Source organism: Channa argus, chromosome 1, assembly GCF_033026475.1.
Source record: "Channa argus isolate prfri chromosome 1, Channa argus male v1.0, whole genome shotgun sequence".
NCBI lineage: Eukaryota > Metazoa > Chordata > Actinopteri > Anabantiformes > Channidae > Channa > Channa argus.
Window position 1 is genome coordinate 41654235 of NC_090197.1, and position 17678 is coordinate 41671912.

At 39.6% G+C, this 17678-nt stretch overlaps 1 protein-coding gene across 1 annotated transcript; it reads right to left on the minus strand.

The window, feature by feature from the left end:
• Positions 1–1103: 1103 nt before the first annotated feature.
• On the minus strand, positions 1104–17573 carry zmp:0000000760 (collagen alpha-1(IX) chain). Its single transcript, XM_067522730.1, has 27 exons — positions 16570–17573; positions 16036–16147; positions 15119–15242; positions 13926–14319; positions 13772–13849; positions 13581–13676; positions 13443–13496; positions 10872–10925; positions 10738–10791; positions 10606–10659; positions 10396–10449; positions 10255–10308; positions 10127–10180; positions 9690–9743; positions 9531–9575; positions 9380–9433; positions 9246–9299; positions 9093–9146; positions 8947–9018; positions 8825–8860; positions 7489–7533; positions 7360–7392; positions 6432–6578; positions 5786–5962; positions 4959–5049; positions 4238–4315; positions 1104–3937 (listed from the first exon to the last, which is right to left on the minus strand). Exons 2-27 carry the CDS (start codon positions 16112–16114, stop codon positions 3735–3737), a joined length of 2292 nt encoding a protein of 763 aa, XP_067378831.1. The 5' UTR covers positions 16115–16147; positions 16570–17573; the 3' UTR covers positions 1104–3734.
• Positions 17574–17678: the final 105 nt, after the last annotated feature.

The window sequence follows — 17678 nt, forward strand, 5'->3', positions numbered from 1 at the left end:
GGGGTCAGTGAGGAGTCCTGATTATATGGTCGTGAATGACCATAAATGAAAAAGTAAATTGCATTAATTCAATACCATCAGCGTATAATTCCCTTTAAAAATATATGCTTGAATTCATGTTCACAGCGACTTGCTTTGCAAAGTTGTAATAAATGTTGAAGGCATTCTTATGTGGATTGTTTTATTACATTATATTTGGGATAGAAAGATTTACATTTACTCACTTAAATATAACTCTGTAACAGTTTAAGTTACAAATCTGACATACAAGAGTTTAGTTTACTGTTAATACTTCCAATGCTTTTATTTTTGCAGGACTTTTACTTGCAGGTTGCAGCTATTTTTTCTTAATGAGAACATTTGCATACTTCTTCTGCCACTCCATATATGACACATCTCATGTATGAGATCTTGTTAGGAAATAGAGTTATCATGTTCTGAAGATGTCTCCAGACCTCGTCCCATTATGAAATTGAGCAGCAGTGCTTTCCCACTCATGGCCTTGCTGACCCTGAGACTCAGCACACTCTGGTGGATCACATAGGCAAATACTGCGTTGGTGTTTGGAGCCTGGGAGGGGGTGAGACCAGAGTTTCCAATGCAGAGTATTCATCTGTCTCTGTAGACCGGTTTCTGGTTAGCAACCAACAGGAGGTGCACATGACGGAAACCCTGGAGCAGAAATTCAGTACTTATTGCAAGGAGCCACTTGTCTTCTGAGGCCTACGCACTGATCAGTGTAGCTGTGGAAATAGTCATATCGAGAAATGTGGAATTGATTTAGATTTATTTTTAATCAAGCTTACATAATTATACAGTTAGTAATTGATAAATAATGTTTGGCTGGATCACACCTTTGCACACAGAGCATTATTTTAATAGTCATACATTAAAGTGTGTCAAAAGGAATGGAATAAAATCTGTTTTAATTAAAAGATGTTTTTACAGTGTGATCAAAAAGATTGGAAAAGAGTGCTATGTTATATTATGTTATGTTATGTTAATATATTTCTATTTAATCATCCTAAAATTTGTTAAACAAGTTAAATAATTTGTTTGCATCAACAGTGTAATTGCAAAGAAACAACAAGTAGGGCACTATGCAAAACTAGATGCTACTGCAATAATTATCTTGTGCAGTCAAATCTCCACAAGGCATGAGGTTTTATTTTATTTATTTTTTTATGTGCACACAGCATCCACTCCAGCAGTGGCTGCAATTATTTTTTTTTTTCTATCGAAACTCTGTGACACAGTGGCCACACACAGTGGCCTGAACCTTTAATACAAAGCAATGAAAAAAGAAAGCAAAGATTTGATAAACCTATGTGATAATATATGTGGTTGTGCACATGCGCATGCTTTTCTGTGAATATGACACATTATACAGCACATGTTGTCTAGCTGCATAACAACCATTGAAATAAATGTAAACAAACTTACTAAGCCACATTTGGTATGTGTTGGCCCTCAGGCTTTGGAAGAAATTAGAATAAAAGCACTTTGAAGTCAGTTTAAACCATCTTTTCCACAGAACTATTTAATAACTGCTGCATTGATTTGACCCCACAACAGACTAAATGAACAGATTGTTTGACAGATAGCTGTACACTATTATCATTCAAGCACTTTTCAGCATCTTGTCCTGTCTAGTTTAATATAGCTTTGAAGTCTGTTAATACCATCAATGATTCAAATGCTCAAAAGAAATATACCACCAGTTTGCATCCATGACAAAATTGTGCACGGAAATTAACCACAAAAAGTTTATGTCATCTGCCCACCGTGCAGTTTCATTTTGCCAATATGTTCAGACGTGTGAATGTGGTAAAAAGTTGTGTTGGTATAGTTAATGAAATTAGAGTTGGACCTAACAGCATCAGCACTTCTACCAAGCGCTATAACACATTTGGCTTATTACTTACATCAACTTACATTTATAGTGTCTGGCAGTCGCTCTGAAACCTTTTAAATAAGAGCCTGAGGACAACATAAAGCCTCTCTGTCTAATAAACCTCTGATTCTGTGCCATCGCTTTGAAGCTCAACTGTACTGGGTTGTTTTAATCAGCTCTCATGAATTAAGCCTTATTTATCATGATCACTTGTATGGTTTGCCACAGAGATAAATAGCGAGCATGTCTGAAGCAAGTGGTTGAGCCCAGAAAGAAAATTCAGAGGATAATCGTGGATTAGTAATAGTTTCCATGACAGAGGTGGCCATAGGACCCTTTGGTGGAAGAAAACAGAGCAGCATGGCACACATGATGCTGCAGTTACAGAGGGGTGGAGGAGGATGATCCACCATCAATGTACTTCTCAGAGGAAACAAATGTGAGCCAGGAAAGACAGTGGGAAGAGCCACACGCAGAGCTCCCAGTGTTTCCCCTTTTAGAGTTGAGCTGTGGAAAACACTCTATCATTATTTTTCTCAACTCATTAAGCAATTTTTGGGCTGTGGGATTGCTGGGGTCTTTCCCACATTACATTGATCACAAAGCAGGGGGGTGACAGCACGTTGCACAACTAATACAGAGAGACTGGACCCCCTAACCTCGCGCAATGCTGAGTCTCCGTTCCACTTGACCAGCAGGTTTTTCAGCTGGAGCATCTGCTCCCTCCAGCAATCAAACCAGCTCTGTCTTTAGCTCTGAACCAACACTGTTTCAACAGTATCTACTGAGTCACCAAGTGGAAAACTTTGCTGTGTGTGTCATCATCTGCTCCCATCACTACAACAGCTGCTAAACACAAGAGTAAGCACAGGTTGTGTGTCATTAACTTTTCTGATGACAGCTAAACACGTGTGTGATCACCGTGGTTCAGCAAAACATAATTCATATGATTTCTGGTTTAATAGCACAATACATTCTAAACTGAAATTATTACAGATAGGATTTGCAAACTTTTCAGTTTGGGACATGCACAGAAAAGGTACATTCCTCGATTCTGTTACAGCACATCATAATATTCCTTAAGAAATCAGAAGCTATGACTGATTAAGCCGAAGGCCTTCCAGAAAAATGTTTTACAGGTATTCATGTGACACGACAGATGGACTATTTTAAATTATATATTACATATAAGATAAGTTTCTAAACACAATGATTTTTGTACCATGTCATCAAATGAAGAACGAATAAGAAGAAATGTTATAAAACTTGTGCTGAACAGCTACAGACAACAACTCTGATCTGCAGTCTTCTGAATAGTTAGTATGATAATCTGATCATTTATTTATCACTCAACACAAGAATATCAATATGTACGAAAACTCCATATATTACAGTATATAATGTATTTTACAAATTATCTTGTAGTTTTTGAAACATTACAGTTGAATTTTCACTAGGAAGAAATTGATGTTTTATCAGTCCATGAATCTAAACCAGGTTTCCATACTTGAGTCTAAAAGTAACAGCAATATAGTTTTTTTACTTTATTAAAGAATGGATGTTTCAAAACATGTCAGACTTGTGAAATCAGTTTAAATAAAACTATCAAAATAAGATGGTCTTTTTATACAATTATATTTTCATTGGTGTTGTTGTCGATAACCTTTATTCTCAGATCTTCAGCTCAGGGTTCAGTTGTGTATGAACATGAAAATCTCGATTTATTTGAAACAAACACATATTAACAAAAAAAAAATCTAGCATATTTTCCTCCTTTCAATATTCCATTTACTGTCCACAGAGACGACCCCCCCCCCCCCCCCCCCTCCCCCTTCCTCCTCTAAGGGCGATTCCTCAAACTTCCTGTTGCTGTTGGAGATGTCCCAATGGTGGCATTAAGCTGAGCACACCCAGAGGTGATACAGACACCTGGAGGTCCTCTGAGACCTGCGTGACCTCTGAGTCCAGGGCGGCCTACATACCCTCTCTCACCCTGCTTCCCTGGCTGCCCGTTAAAGGCTCTGCCAAGATGTCCACGCTGACCTGTGATCGAGTCAGAAATGTTGTTTAGACTTCAGACTTCCTGGTCTATTTTTACAGATTTTCAGAACAGAGCATTTACAGAGAAAAATCATGTCAACTACAAGTAACTCATGGAGATGAATCTTCTTTCTTTGGCAAATTACAAACTCCTCTTACAGTAACACATCTCCTCCCACGTATCCTGGGATTTCCTGGGAAGCACAGGCTGAGCTGAATTTGTCCAATGTGCACAGGCTCAGATGTTTCATATCAACCAAATCATCACACAGTATTAAATTCAAAGAAAAAGTTCAAAGTTACCCATTGATCCTTGGTCTCCAGTGTAGCCAGGTAGGCCGTAACCCTTGGCTCCTTTATCACCTTGTTCTCCTCTGTCACCTGCCACACACACACACACACACACACACAAGGGTCAAAGGTCTCTTAGCACGAATGACAGGTCAAAGTGCTTTTCCCCAGGTGTGAGCTACACTTCAAAATAACACAACATTCATTGGTTGATTAAAGGCCGTATGTGTTACTGACACCACTGTGAAATAAATGTTTAAAACACCTTGTAAATATTCTATTTCGCTGGCTTGGCACAGCAATGTAGCATGACTGTGACATCATACTAAGGCTGCCAACCATAAATTGAACGTTCATTGGCCTAAACGTTTGACAAAGCTGAACGTTGAGTCTTTTAAAGTGTTGGAAAATATTTTAAGCATAAATGTATGCCTTTAGGTCACTTTATTCAGAGGTTAATACTATTAACCCGACATGTAATGGATTATTACAAATAATAGTGACTTGTTCATTCTGCGATTTATATTTTCAATGCAAAACCTGATTAACTTTAAAACACACATTGACATCATTTTTTTCAGACATATTTAATAAGCAGTCATCACCATGAAAGTAATTTAACTGAATGTGATATGTGGGTATACGTTTAAATGACACTATTTTTATGGAGTATTGATTGTATTTATATGAACAATAAATCAAATAATATATTTTGTCATGTTTTTTTTCACACCTCTATCTCCTTGGCGACCTGGTTCTCCGACTTCTCCGAAAAATCCCGGTGGGCCCACTTCTCCATTAACACCATCATTACCAGGGTCACCCTGACAACACATCAATGGGAAAACACACCATCAATCTTTTGTTTGTTCAGTTTAAAACTTTTTTAAGTCATGAATTATGATTCCATTGACCACTGACCAGCCCAGTAAAAAAAAAAAAAACTGATTTATTTGACTGATTATTCAGTACTCCGCTGTTCGGGGAAACATTTTACCCATACATCACTGTTCTTGGTTCAGATTTTATCGCCACAACATGAGGCTTACAGGCCATAACAGAATATAGTGGAAAATTTTTATATTTTCAAGGCTTTGAGGGCATTTATCAGCCTGAGAGACGATGTGATTAAAGAAGCTGTGGAACATGAATCGATTCTACTCTGAATAATAATGTGGAAAAGGCTTTCCAATCCAAGCACAGCCTTGATACTCTCCAAAAACCATTCAGCACAGACCAAGTGTCTAGTCTGTGACTCCTTATTTGTTCTCATGGAGACGTGGAAAATTGTAATGTTTTCATTCCAAACTATTCTGCCAAATACTTCAGATCCTCTAGTCCACTCCAGGCATTGCAATGTGTTTGCATTTTACTCAGGCAGGCAGACCATAACGATCAATGTATGTAGACTGTACTGTGCGTTGGCAGTGGGTTTCAGCTAAAGGTGTACAGGAGGTGAAATTACCCCTAAAGCAGTAATTTTATTAAAAATGAAGTCCCTAGTTTGTCTGTGCACCCTGATTCATGATAACAATGAACACCCGAACTGTAAAAACTCACAGGAGGGCCGGGGGGTCCTTTCTGTCCCCGGGGACCAGGAGCACCCATGGGCACATCCCCATATAGAGGACAAACTGCGGCACACGTTCTCTTCACTGAGTTGGCAAAGGTGGACATCTGCTCCAGGACCACCTTCTGACAAACTTCGATCACGTGTTGAGCAGAGAGAGTCGGGCCCTGTGTAACAGACACATCACACAGACCTCATCCATCTCTGGAATCTCTGGAAGTGTCCCGACTTTGGGACTATTAATATGGAGTATCAGCGCACACGGCATGCTGAAGCAATGGCTCCCTCTGAGAGGAAATTCAGTGAACAAATGAAGCTCACAGTGTTTCCTGACACTCATTATGGATTTATAGGCACACTAAATTAAACCATTGCTATGAGTCACTGCTTACAACAAGCTAATGAGAAACTCTTTAAGTGTGTTCTTGCCGCCATATGTGCACCAATCAGTGTAACTACTAGTGCAAATGATTTCTCTGCTGTTTCTGTGCCGTTATTAGATAAATGAAGTGTCAATTACAGCAGACACTGAAGTGAAGTGCTTTTCATCATGTTTACATATCGACTACTCTATACTGCAGCACTGTAGTGTTTGCAGCATTAGCTGAGAGACTCAGAGGCTTGTATATTACTTACTGGTGGACCTGGGGGCCCCTGAAAGCCATCTGGTCCTCCTTCACCCCGAATCCCCTTCACGCCGACAGGACCAGAACGTCCAGGTTGGCCAGCCGGGCCACGCTGCCCCCGTCCTCCTTGAGGACCCTGCATCCCCCTGTCCCCAACCTACAGAGCAGTTTAACGAGATGAGCAGGGCTGAATTCAGGACAGATTATGAGCACCATTCAGAACACGCTGAAAAATCTGTTTTGGATGGACACAGACTTTATAAAGAACACTAACAGATTTAAATGCTTATTATGTCATGAATAGGTTCAATAAACACGGTTTCAAACTGAATCATTTAGATAGGACAAAATTTAATAAAGGATAAAAAGGTAAAGTCAGTGAATACACAAAACTTGCAGTTGAAGTAAAATATTTCAAAACACATCCAACCTGGCAGAGAAATTCTGAGAATTGTGCAAGATTCATTTTGGTGAAAGTTGTGGGTGTTGTTGGCTTTATCACATCTACAGATGTTTCAAATATGTCTGCAATATTATTTGTTGAAGTGATATTTGATTTTTTTAGACTATTCACTTTGCAAACAGAAAATGTGATGGCTGTGGCATTTCTTAATCAAATTGTTGATAGTCTGTTGGGAATAATAGTGTTGGAAAGCAGAAACTTGCATGTGTCTTTATTTTAACAACATCGAACTTAACTTTACTGAGTAACTTAATCACAGCCAACAAGTTAGATTTACAGCTTCTTTGATTTAACTAAGTGGACTGGCTGAGTAGTGCTCATGTACCTGTTTTTGTTACATGGTGTCCAATAAAATGTTTATAATTATTATTATTGATATTATAATTATTATTCTGATCATTATTATTCATATTCTCATCCCCAGCTGTACAGTCCCGGTCCAAGCCCGGTAGAAAAAGAAACTAAACCAGCTGACCTTTCCTTTTGGGCCCTTAACTCCTTTTTCTCCCTGTTAAAAAAAGTGAAATACACACAGAATAAATTATTAATGTTTGAAATATATTGAGCATCAAATATGTTTTTTTTCTTAACAGTAAGGCAGTACCTGTACTCCTTTAACTCCTTGGATTCCTGGGATTCCCGTGTTGCCCTGCACAAGGAGAATAAAATATGAATATTCTATCTGACATATCAGAATTGTACATATGCTGCTTCATGAATAAGGTTTTGTAATCACTGGTGAACAGAAGTAAGCATGATGTGAACACAGTGATGCTAAACGCCTCAGTCTGACCACAATACTACACTGTATGTAGATTTGAACTCTCTATACCTTTTATACCCAGTTTAATATTGTATGTGTGTATTGGCCTGTAGCTGATGACATGTCCACATTGTGTGACATTTTATTTTTTGAATAATTTATTTTTCTATGTATGAATTTGACTCAGTGATGAAAATCAATGTAATCGCCATGAATTCAAGATGGTTCTTTACTTTACTCTACAACAGGTGAATATTCATATAATTCAATTACTTAATGCCTTAACAAGGAGCTGATCTGAGTGAGACTCTCAGGCCAAAGCTGGTGATGTGCAGTATGTTGAATTATTGAGTATAATTCTGCCACATAGTTGTCTGCTCAGCAACGAAACTGCTTCTCCTGTTGTGTGTTGTATTTTTACCTCATAAAGATTTTCTATCTTTGAAAGATAACTGAACGCTATCTTATTCCGGGTTTTCCAATAAATTCTATGTTAAATGTCTCTGACTTTCTGGTAATGCGAAACAGTTACTGTATGGGTCGCCAGTTCGATGTGAATAACAATTATAATAAAGCACATTTAGATCGGTGCCAGCATTCTGCTCCAACTGCAGATTATTGTTGATTACATTTGTTTGCTATGCCACAAAAACATAAACAGCAATAGCAGTTTCTGTGGGAATGTTTGTCTCTTTAATTGATGTGAGAGATTCTGTAAACACTAAAAATGGGAACTGGGCGGAGGGGTGTGTGTGTGTGTGTGGGGGGGGGGGTTAAGGACTCACTGTGACCTCCTGCCCAGATGGTGAAAAGCAGACACACTGAGCCAACATGCCCTGAAGGCTGCCTCTAAAGTGACCTATAGAAATGTTTATTGTGCCTCTTCATGCTGGTTTATTATGAGTGTGATGACAGATGGAGCTGGAAGATATATATGTTCTGTTTGTGAGCAGAAACCTAAAGGCCAGTAACTCAACATTAACTGTTACCTAGAAACAAAATCATAGGATTAAACCTGGTCTGTGGATACTGCATTCAGTGGCTCATTGACCCAGTAAATAAAAACAAGTAAATCTTGCATTAAATAGTAATTTCCTTTCATTTTACTGTATGGATTCATGATTCAAGATTCAAAGAACGGTATATGTTTAGTTGACAGAGAGTGAAGATGTAATACCTTGGGCCCTGGTTTTCCAGGTACACCCACGTGTCCCTGTGAAGAGAAGAAATTATGAAATGGCTTGTAGAAAACCAAGTAGTGTTCAAAAAGAATTTTGAAAATTCATCCGGAACACTTACAGTGGGTCCTGGTGGACCAATAAACCCAGGTCTTCCTGGCTTCCCCGAAGAACCCTTGTAACCTTCAGGGCCCTTGAAAATAGGACATTTATTAAACAGACCAAAGGGACTGCTGTAGTTTTAGTCATTGAAATGAAGAGACTTACAGTTTGGCCCTGGGGGCCCATTTCTCCTGCTGGCCCCTGAGGGCCTTTCTCTCCCTGAAGAAGACACAAATAGCAAGAAATTAATCCAGAGCCAAAAAAAACAACTTAACTTTTACATTGATTTTAAGAAACCAAACCAGATCCGCGAGTTACCTTTAATCCACTACGACCAAGTTTTCCACCTAGACCCTGTGGTCCTTGATAAGCCTGTAAGGAGCAGAGGGTACTTTTAATAAATTGCTTCCAAATTTAAACACAGTGACGGCGTTATCAGCAGAATACAATACCTCTATTCCTGGATCGCCATCTCTGCCAGGAAATCCCGGATCTCCAACAATGCCCTGTGGAGATTCTCTCATTATAATAAAATACTGTAGATTCAATAATTTCTCAGTGTAACTGAGCTCTCAGATGTGATGCTTTATTTGTTTCTATTACCTTTGGGCCAATGGTTCCAGCTTTGCCCACAGGTCCTTGGATCCCCTAGTTTTTAAAAGTTTAGAAAGAAAAAAAATCAGCACAATTCAAAATAATGGATGTTGTAATCTCCACGGGAACATAATGGTTTGTGTGATTTTAGAGTTTTGTGATACATACCGGCTTTCCCTTATGTCCAGGAGCTCCTCTCTCTCCTGGATCTCCCACAATGCCCTGTCATTCACAGAAACACAAGTTACGATGTTGTATATGATGTTACATTACATACAACACATTTTGTCCAAAGATATAGATGTTCATAGCAGCACATCAGATCAGACTATCACTGAGCCTCTTCCTTCAGTGACTCACCCGTTTATGTTGATATAGTTCAGGCTTTCAGACCCCAGCCAAAATCCTGCCACATGAACTAACACTGTTTATGGAGACGGCACATATGATATGCCAAAAAAATAGCTCGATTGCAATGATTTACCACATTAAAAATTGTTTACAGGCTCTCCATGGTCCCATGAGGGGATTTCAAAGGTGGTGGCCACAGAAATAAGAGTGTCTTATGTATGGATTATGGAACGGGGAGTCCCACAGCAACCCACCTGCTTTCCTATGGAGCCAGGACGCCCAGCTGCACCAGTGGGACCTTTATCACCCTAAAAATAAAAGAATAGTGGAATTAAATGACATTATCTAGATAAAAAGAAGACAAAGGAGGAAACGTAAATACCTTAATGCCTTGAAATCCAGGAATCCCTTCATATCCTTTCTCCCCTTTGGCACCCTTCAAGGAGGCCAAAATGTGAATAATACGGTAATTACATAATCACTTGCAAATGGGCTTACCGCTGTGTCTGAAAGGTGAACTTACAACTTGTCCCTTTTTCCCAGTCTCTCCGATGTCTCCAGGTGGTCCCCGAACTCCCTTTAATTACAAATGTTTACACACTCTCTCACTTATAAAGTTAGACAATTTTAATAACACACTGCACAGAAATCCAATGACACGTTTGCAGCTTGATTAACTGAGAGCCCAATTAAATATGTTCAATTAAAGCCTGAACCCAGTAGAGGAGTTTACCTTGAAACCTGCTGCCCCTTTTAATCCTTTCAGCCCCTTAGGACCTCTGTCTCCCTGTTAACACAACATTTTATTGATACAGATTTGTAACAATTTATGGAAAATTATTTTTTAAAATGAGCGACTAATTACCACTTGGCCCCAGGATCCTCTCTTTCCTTTCTCGCCTTTGATCCCTTTTTCACCCTGAAGACATGTGTGGGTGAGGTTTCATTAATTAGTTCTGAGAAACTGACGTATTAGGAGCAATAAAAACCTGATCTTACCTTCAGGCCTGTCTCACCAATGTTGCCATAGTCCCCTGTGTTGCCCCTGACACCCTGCAAGACAAGTTACACTTAGTGTAACCCAAGCAAGACGTGTTGCAGTGCAGCTTTATGTTTGTGAATTTATCATCGTGAGAAATAGAGCATCGAATGTGAAGCAACTGTTTCCAATGAGAGAAGTTCACTAACAATTTTAGGGAGATAAAACTTTCAAGGCATCAGACTGAGAAACTGCTAAGACGTGATGTTGCTCGGTAATTGATTGAACATTTTTAAAACACTTTTTTGTCAGATGCACTTCCTACCTGTATGGTAAATATGAAACTAAATAGGGAGCATGTACTGTAGCTTAGCTTAGTACAGATACTGAGAAGAACTACAGAAGCCTGCTTCTGTCCAAATGTAACAAAATCCATAAACACACACCACCAAAGCTCACTCATTAAACTGCCCCACTGTGTAACCTGAGTCTATACAAAAAACTGTGTCGCATGTGTTGATTGCAATGACCCGACTGCAGAATGTCACTGCTTCGGGGCAAGAAATTGTATAGCACATAACCCCTGATGAAACCACACATAAATGTAATTGTTTATACACTGTGGTCCTCACATTAAGTAGACAAACAGGTTATAATGACTTAAGCTTGAGCGTGTGACCATTAGCACTGCTGAGCAGAGTTGTTCTAAGTTGTTTTGGGAAACAAAACCTCCAAAACACAAAAACTACTAGACATATCTTGTTTGTCTAGTCTGTACAAAACCAAGGTGTGAAACCAACAATTTGTGTATATGGTTGTTAATGAGCTTTAGGTGTGTGGGGTGTGGGGTCTTTGTACTTTTCTCTTCTGCCTGTGGCTGCAGATATAAGACTAATATTGATATCATTCAAATCTAACTAAAGAAAGTGAATTAATGCAATTTCCAAACCTCAAAATATTAAATATTGGTGTAAGCAGATCAGAAAAAGAGCATAATTACGTTTAAATCGTAGAAATTCTAGAATTTGCTATAACCTACAGTCACTTCAGCCTGTTCAGCAGGATTTATGCATAAATACAACAGAATGTACAAGTATTGTTTGCACAGATGCTGACTTCCACAGTAGTAGTGGGAAAAGTGTTTTCCAATTGGCTGTGTCTCACTGAGTCAACAAACACATTAAACGACACCAGGATGTCTCACTGTTGTCAGTTTATTTGATCATCTCACCAAACTGATCTTGAGCAGAGTCAGCTGGGTGGAGGCTAACCTCAGAGATGGCCGACAGTACGGCAAGAAGCACGACCGTGAACCTTTACGAGGCTTCTAAGGCAGCATAGAGAAAGACCACCCACCACCTAAGGGGCACAGTTCATATATCTCTGCCAGGAAATGCCCTCCTCCGATGCCAGCAGGGGAGGAGATAAACATGTTCTCTGTGATTCACAAGATGGCAGGGGGTCAAAATTCAACCCGTTACACAAGACAGATGTTTATTCCCAGATGAGCTACAGCTGCACTTTAGGACACGAGTGTGTAGCATGATCAACTCTGGAAATGTGCTCTGGAAATGAGTGTACGTTGGTCTTGAGGCGTACATGTGTTTGCACAGGCAGCACGGGGGATTTCCTTGAGTGCAGAGAGCATGTTAAAAGTCAAACCAACACAAACGAATGATCTCCTTTAAACACATGTTTAAACTGTCTGAACTGTCAGGTCTGCTCTAACGTAACAGTACTAAACATCAAAGAGGTTAACAGGCCGCACATTTAAAGCAGAAATAATCACGTCTGCGGCTGCCTGAAGGATGCAAATGCGAGTGTATGAGGTCATTCACTGATGCAAGTGTTATTGGCCCCTGTAACACAATACTTCACTCATTATCATTCTCTCAAACCTTTAGCCTTTGTACAGTTTGTTCTTCCTGTGGTGAATTAATTAGCCATATTCCCAGAAATAACATCCCTTAAAACAACAAAACATCTGACAAATTTCACAATGTAGTTAAGCAGAGTAATGCCACTCATTATCAGACCCATGGAGGGTATGGTTAGTGCTCCACTGCCTGGTGTTCCTCTGTGTGTGGGATTCAGTTTCTTCCAATTTGAAAAGCAAAACCCCCACAAGTCCTGTGATCTTTTGCCAATTGGAGTTAAATCCTATATTCTAAACCAACAGGTTGTGTGTTTTTAGATACAAATGGCATTTTCAGAACTACAATTTTTTTTTTCTCACATCTGTATTGCTTTATGTTTATCTTGGATTTCTCCTAAATCTTTTGCAAAGCGGATACGGACTTTCAAACTATAAAAGGAGCCACTGTGTTTACTATCGCTAAGCGCTTCTGCTTCCAGATCGGTTTCCATCCTGCCGCGTCTCACTTGTATTTCTCTTGCCATTTTCCACAGCTTCGCTGCTGTCTCACCAGTCAAAATTTTACAACATCACAGTCCAGTTTAACTCTTTACTGCCCAGCAAGAAGAAGGGGCTGCAACTCCGGCCAAGAATTCAACAAGCAAGTGACAGAACAAGCAGTTACCCTGCATAACCTAAGGTTGGATATTCACATGATATAGTACATTTTTTTTACCAAGTTTCCTCGTCTTCCTGGGTCTCCGGCTTCACCCGGTAGACCTTGGTGACCCTGCAGAAGTAGAGAAAATATGTCAACAACGACTTAGCCTGTCCTAGTATGTTCAGCCGACTTTCATTGCACATGTGCGTTCACCTTAGGCCCTGGAGGTCCCTGAATGCCAGGTTGTCCATGTACACATTTGCAAGATGCTCTTCCAGCTCTTAGGCCAATCTCTGCATACCCTCCACACTAGGAGGGATAGACAAAGTATTGGTTTTGAAATTCCACACACATTTCTAACAGGGGGGAGTGTAATATTGTTGAATGATAAGTGGGTGACTCACCACATTGGAGAGCTCACAGCAGCCCTCTGAATAAGCCTGCTCTGGGTCACATGACACCTCCATCTGTTGGAGATCCACCTGGAAAGAAAAAAAATATAATTCAAATCAATGGAAGTTAAGATATAACAAATACAAATCTGAGTCATCAACATACAGACACAGATCGATCTCCTGCTGCCCGCTTTACGATGGACGTGTACCCTCTGCGGATGACTGGCCTTGGCTCATCAATGGACTCCACGCCGACCTCTTCACAGTCTATCAAAAGCTTCACCTGGCCACCCTTCACACTCAGTGCCAACTTGTGCCACTCTCCGTCAAACAACTTTTCCACACCGTGGAAGGTCCTCAGCATCTGGCTTCCGTGAGGACTGGTGTAGAAGAAGTCTAGAGATTGTGTGTCACCCTGGAAACGCAGGCCCACCTGCTCTCGTCCTTCGGGGTTGCTGACCTGCCACAGGTTCCAGGATGACTTGACAGTGTCCTTTGTTACCTTGAAGGTTGCGATGATGGAGTAGTCAGAGGGAAGTCCATCTGGATACACATCACTGCAGTACGAGAAAGAGAGGTTTTGAGAGCTGCGTCAAACCAAATGGTGGCTAGGTTGTTCACAGATCCACAATAAAGTCATTTTGGATGGACATTAGGATTTTTTTTAGGTGAATACAAACAGAGCCTCTTCAAATTTATAGTTAATGTTGAAAACAGTGTGTGAATGGAAAAAAAGATTTAATACTTTTGTACCTTTAGTTTTGCAAAAATAAACTACTTAATAGATTCTCATTCTCTGTTTTTTTTAGTCAGTATAATAATTATCGTCTTAACAGCCTGTTTTTGAACAGACCAGCATATCGACCCTGTCATCCTTAGGGCCAGGCAGCTAGCAGGGCTAAATCAATACTTTTCTGACTGACATTGTGCCTAGTGCAATAATACCAATTAAACCCATTGAGGAAAAAACTAACAGCCCTTGAAAAGCTTACTTTTCCGACCTTTCTTTCTCACCATGCCGCAGAGATGTTCAGGTGTACTCCAACCATTGGTATCACTGATGGGTGGGGTCGCAGGTGCAAAACTTTTCACCCCAGAGTTAAAATACCCTTTAAAGAGTAACCCTACACCATGCTTGAAAGATTAAAGGTTTAAGGTCTGCTTCACCTCTGAGCACACACAACATCACTGATGAGTATGTTCCGGTGTTGTCAGAGGTGCGTGCTGTATGGCACATAAACCACAGCTGTCAGAAATGTCACAATGAACTGAGGGGCTCTGGAGTTCATATCTACATTAGTTTCTCTAATCACTTCCCCAGTTCATTGAATGAGCTAATAAAGTCTAGCAGTGTACCTCATGCTCCTCCTTAGATGGATGGCTGGGTTGATGCGGTAGGCGACTGCCTCAGGTTGAGAGCCCTCCACCCTCCTCATTCCTCTCGACAAAGGCAAACGAAACTCCTCCAGGAGATCAAAACCTCATAGCACAAACACAGAGCTTTGTTAGGTGTCTCACTTATTTAGCATTCAAGGTACTGGACTATTTCTATATCCTATGTCAGCACTGATATCACTGATTTTCTAAATATGGGCATTACTCATTGTTCTTAATGATGCCATCTCTATACAATGAGGTAATTTTTTTAAGCTTATTAACATGAAGAGGCTGTTTGTTTTCTTACTTGGGTGGAGCTGGCTTCTGAATTCTAAACAGTGGACGCTTTGTGCTACAGTTTGAATGAGGTCAGTAAAGCTGCAATATTTCCACCTACTCTACAAAAGTGATACCTCAAATCAGTACATGCATTAATATTGCTCACTAATCCTCATGTTTCTGCTGACAGATGACTTTAAGCGTGGCTGGGACAGTATGCATGGAGAAAAAAAACATGTTGCAGGACTTCATAGAGTTGTGCACCTAGCTTAAGCCCAGATGACCTCTTGAACTAATGGTGCAGGCACTGAAAGTTAGGCAATACTACCGAAGCAAATAATAGACTATGAAATGGCGAGCACTGACATCTGCTGGTTAAAGCGTATTTCACCATGTTTAACTTGGGTAGTAAACCGAAATGGTTAAATCATAACTGTAAAACATGTTTCATATGGTTATTTACCTATAAGATGGAGGTAAACAAAGAGAGCAGCAACATGTGGGCAATTATTCAGAATGAACATTTTGTGCTGCATGTGTGATAATCCAGTGTTCATGGAAATGCAATGAATTTGGAAAAATAATGTAGACCTCAAAATAAGTATAAAATAACTTACTTGGCAAGTTTTGACACTGGACCAATCCCTCGATGACAAAGAGTGCTGCAAACACCAGCATATCTTTGAAGGCTGGCATTTTCAAATGTTTACAATCCAGAGTTATAAGTGCCTGCAGTACCCCAAATAAATACATGATATGATTAATTCTATAAAGCATTGCTATTGTTGTTAAGTAGAAATCATTGCCTCAAAGTTGTCCTTTCCATTATCACTGTATAAATACAAGTTAAATATTTAAACTGGAACAAAGACAAAATTTAAATGTAATTTTATTTTTGCTACAATGCATCTACAAAGATATGTTTTTGCAATTTGAAGATTCTTTTTGTGCAAAACCCAGTTACAAAAGCATATCATGAGATGTATCCACTGAATTGCAATTGCACCCATCACTAGATAATACATATATATAATTTATTAAACTAAATTATAGTCGGTTTTTCAATGTGTCATAACGGACACCCTAATCTAATTTCTCACTACTTTAGTTTTTTTTTTACAAATAACGAGGAGAGGTGGAGGATAACTTACATATTACTGAGAAACAACGTCCCAGGGCTCCTACAGATGGATCTTTTCCACTTCCTGGTGTGAGGATGTATCCCGCTCTAAAGTACCATCCCTAGGCCTGTGTTTGAGCTGAACAGGAGGACCATTCAAACTAAGCTCTGGGTCTCACGAGAGCCAGACCCCTGAGCTCCACTCCACCTTTCGTCCCAAAGGGATCTGTCTTTTCTCATAGGCCAGTTACATCTACAGGTAACACAGTCCAGCTAACGGAATTGTCATATAAATAAAATATAGGTTACCATATCAGAACTTTCATAAAGGTCAAAGATACTAAAAAAAGAAAAAAGGCAGTAATGCTGCACAGTTATCAAGTTGTTCATTGCAGGTTTTCAAAATGTGTTTTTATGTTGCAGAGCTTTTATATGTTTCCTTGCAATATTCACAGGTAGAATTATTTAAACAAAACTGTTTTGTCAGGACAACTCAGCGTATAAATTCTTGAAAATGATCACATAGATTTAATGTATATTCGTTTATACCGTTTTTACCATCAGCAGAGTCTGACTGAGAGAAACATGTAGTATGTCGCAGCTAAACACAAGATGCTCCGCAAACATTGCATCAGGAGCCTACAAGCCTACAAGGCTGAAGGAAAAGTGTGAGAAAATACTACAGAAAATGGACATATACTATGGACAACACCTTAAATATATGAAAGCAGATATAAAAATGAAAATGGTCATTAAGATGTTGATTCATGAGGCCAGTGTTGGTAATTCTGCCAATTTGTAAGACAGAAGCACTCCAATTATTCAGTAATTGCTTCCTGTTTTCTGTGAATGAAGCATTGTGACCACCTTTAATGTCCATTAAATGACATTAGATCAGCTGCATGAAAGGAAAAGACATGTAAACGAGAGATACAGGGAGCAGGACAGATATGAAGACAGTAAAACTGACATTTATAGATTGTTTGTGAGGCTGTAAATGCAAACATCTACCGACATGGAATAGTGATGTGCTCTGTACGCTCACAGTGACAACATACTGACCTAAAGCATACGTTTACTAGATTCAACATGTTAACATTAACACTTACACACACAAAAAATGTGAGGCTAACCCGTACA

Coding starts and splice junctions, on each gene's coding strand:
- zmp:0000000760 (XM_067522730.1), bottom strand. CDS start 16,114: ATGCCAGCCTTCAAAGATATGCTGGTGTTTGCAGCACTCTTTGTCATC. Junction 15,243..16,035: donor CCAGTGTCAAAACTTGCCAA/GTAAGTTATTTT, acceptor TTGTGCTATGAG/GTTTTGATCTCCTGGAGGAG. Junction 7,393..7,488: donor AAGGAGTTAAAGGAGTACAG/GTACTGCCTTAC, acceptor TTTTTTTAACAG/GGAGAAAAAGGAGTTAAGGG.